Source organism: Musca autumnalis, unplaced genomic scaffold, assembly GCF_047663935.1.
Source record: "Musca autumnalis isolate F117 unplaced genomic scaffold, ASM4766393v1 scaffold_1, whole genome shotgun sequence".
NCBI lineage: Eukaryota > Metazoa > Arthropoda > Insecta > Diptera > Muscidae > Musca > Musca autumnalis.
In genome coordinates, this window is record NW_027411644.1 from 213,058,867 (window position 1) to 213,062,202 (window position 3,336).

At 39.4% G+C, this 3,336-nt stretch overlaps 1 protein-coding gene across 1 annotated transcript; it reads right to left on the reverse strand.

Annotated features, from left to right (window-relative positions):
- Positions 1 to 551: 551 nt before the first annotated feature.
- Positions 552 to 2,962, reverse strand: LOC141389040 (uncharacterized). The gene has a single exon (XM_073960043.1). The coding sequence runs from the start codon at positions 2,839 to 2,841 to the stop codon at positions 1,135 to 1,137; it is 1,707 nt and encodes a 568-aa protein (XP_073816144.1). The 5' UTR covers positions 2,842 to 2,962; the 3' UTR covers positions 552 to 1,134.
- Positions 2,963 to 3,336: the final 374 nt, after the last annotated feature.

Here is a 3,336-nt window from a genome sequence, read left to right on the forward strand (position 1 = left end):
TTTTCGGTACTTTGAGGATTTTACTTAAAATTTTTAACCGAACGTAGGTCCATGTTTTTGTATAGCCACAAAACAAACCGCCCGATTTTCCGTACCTTAGCTTTATTTTTTGGACGAACTTTCTGTAATTTGTTCATTTAAGTTCATATTTTCGTATAGCCCAGATACCTCCGAACTAGCTGTTAATGACATTTGAAGTTCCCACGTTATGTACCGATTTTCGATATTTTGAGGATTCTAGCTAAATTTTTAAACCGAATTAGGAGCTATTTGACATTAAAGGCTCCCATCAAAAACTGTCAACATAGGCCCATGTTTTATTATAACCCCTATATAACAGTACCTCCCAATTTCTAGCCCACCAAAAATTGTCAACAGTTAGATATAGGCACCATAAAAAAGGACCTCCCGAATGAAGCATTTTATGTACATTATCTGACATTTTAACGTACTCACTTAAAGTTGGGGACAGGAATGAATATTTTATGGTGGAGGGGGATGAAAAGTTCGGCCAGGCCGAACTTAATGCTTTCTTACTTGTTATTAAATCATTTCTTATTTATTAATAATGGCAAACATTTATTACATCTTAATTCATACAAAGTAAATAAATTTTTAATAATTTATTGATTACTACAAAAACAAAATTTCAACAAAATGACAATAGATTTCAAGTGCAAACTCCACTCCGCTTAAAAGGTGATATTAGATGTTTGTTGTATTCAATTTTGATCGTGGGTGTTAAATTTTATTTGGAGAATTCTAAATATGAGAAAATTATAATGAATTCATTAACAAAATGAGTGTTTGGGTTGATGAATAGCAGAGGATGGAGTATGATACTGGGTCCACAATATATTCGCACACACAGACACAATGGCTGAAATTGGCAGCACTTGTTCACATACTCCAGCCATCCATCGACTCACTACAATTGTTGGTTGGTTGGCCATTAAGTCTCACTTGAAATTGCATGTGACACCATCTCATTCTTTTGTCCGTTAGTTAAAGTACCCCTTCGATCAAGCGCTCGAACGGGTCGGGTCGTGTGTTTTTATTTACATTTTAATGTGTGTGGTGTTGTTGGTTGGCACTGTGGCGGCAAATGCTGCTGCTGTTAGTTTTGTTCTTCAATCAATAATCCGGCAAACCTACACTAACCCGTTTGGTGGCTGAGCTACGAATGTTACGACGCGTTATTGGTTTCTCAGATGTGGGCGACTGTGCTGTTGTCGCATCATTCTCAGCTATAATTGCACCATCATGGAAACACAGACTACTGCGCAAATGTTTTCGAGGTTTGTTTACATCAGCCGCCGTCGTAGCCGGTGGTGGTGACTGCTCTGTTTCAGGTGATGCACTGTTGAGTGGTGTGCTACTTTTCCGTGTAACTGGTTCTGGTGAGGGAGACGACATGTCAGCAGCATATTTTCTTGAGTAGATATTGTTATTTAATTTATTAGTAACTTGTTTAACGTTTTCTTTGTGACTGCCGCCGCCGCTATTGCTGCCATTTCTGTTACCTGTTTTATTGTTCATGACTTCGTAACCATCCTCCTCATATGGATGTGAATCGTTTTCATAAAGTTGTTCATGGGCCCTTATCTCGGTTCGCCGTTGTATATTTCCACGGGTCCTAGTGGGTGATATTCTATTGCGTCGATAGTTTCCAATTGGTTCCTCATCGGCATAATACTCTTCAGGATAATATTGATGGCGCCTGGGTGGTGATGGTTCTATGCGAACTTTTCTCATTCGCTCTCCAATTTCTTCTACGTCCCCCACATTGTCCCTTCTTCCTCTATTGGTCTTAGTTTCATTTTGTATGCGCCTGTACTCAGGTTCTTCTAACAAGTCCTCCTCCCTGGCATCATAGTTTCTTCTATAACGTTGAGGTGGAGGAGTTTCCACAAAATCCCGGTCCTCTTCATAGTTTCTGTAATTTCTCTCCTTAGATAATACTGATCTACTGGGCTTTTCATAATAATCTTCGGATTTCCTAACATGCCTTCCCAATTCCTCCTCCTCATTAGAATAACGTGAATCGTAAACATTTCTCTCTGATGATCTAACATTTGATCTCTCTTCAGCTCTGCCATCACGATATTCATTTCTATTCCCTTTGGCCACATTAACTTCCTTGATTTGTTTTGTGGGCCTTTCCAGGGTTTTTGTATAACGATTGTTGTTGATCTTCGGTATATCTTTTTCCTCACTAAGACTGCGAACATCTCGTTTAATTTGTAATTTTGGACTGTTTTTGGAATTCAATTCCATTTCTCGTTTGTCATTCATATCCATTTTGGGTTTGCGAAAGTTGTTTTGTTGACTTTTGGCTGGCGGTGGCGCATGTTCTTCCTCTTCATTGACGAAATCATAGAACTCGATTTTTGACATATACGCCTGTTTCCGTTTGGCACTTGTGTAGGCCTCGTCGACAATCGTTTCCGGTAGTTTCAGTTTTGTGGCAGTTGGTTTTTCCGCCAGCTCGGTCTTTTTACCAACACCTGATCGTAGCAAAGGCCTCCGGCTGGGTGTCGAGCTATTCTCATTCAAATTATCACAGAATTGTATGGAGGATTGTGAAAATTCTTTATTAAATCTCCTCTTCGTGTCCACATCATCGTTGCCACCCCCGGAAAATTGTTTTATATAGTTAGGTTTATCATTGGTCTGCAATTGTACACTGTTGCGACGTTTAAGTCTACTTTCAATTGCCGATTCGGCCTTGGTATCATCGGGCCAAAATAAATGCGATTCTTGGCGATTTGGTACAGCCCCGCCTCCTCCTCGCTCCATCATTTTGGGCGGAAGACCCGAAAAGAATTTTCCATTTAACATTTTTTCGCTTAGTCCGTTTGACGACCGCGATGCAAAATCGTGTCTTATCCGTTCGATATCTTAAACTCTACTAAATTGAAATAATGACCGCTGCTTGTGTTCTCATTCTCGTTGGCCGTCGTCGTCGTGATCGTGAGTTGTTTGTTTCAAAGAAAAATGTCGCTGTTTCATTTTGTCTGTTGACACTGCTGTAGGCGTTTTATGCCAAGTAAAAAATGAATAAACTTTTGGTAGCTACCACTATGCCAACTGACATAATCGATGGGGCACAGTGGTTAGTTATTGCTAGACAGCGGAATACTATGCATGGTCGTAGAGAAAATCTGATTAGAAAGAAACTCGTTTTATCTCAAAATAGAACGAATTAGGCCCAGACATTTTTGCATATTTTGCCATATTTTTACATATTTGCATAAAATGAGCATATGCAAAACCATATGCAAGGATTTGTGGCCTGAATATTCTACAGAAATTGCTGAAATTTGGGGATATGAA

Excerpts from the sequence above, each read along its gene's own strand:
- LOC141389040 (XM_073960043.1), bottom strand. The coding sequence starts at position 2,841 with ATGTTAAATGGAAAATTCTTTTCGGGTCTTCCGCCCAAAATGATGGAG.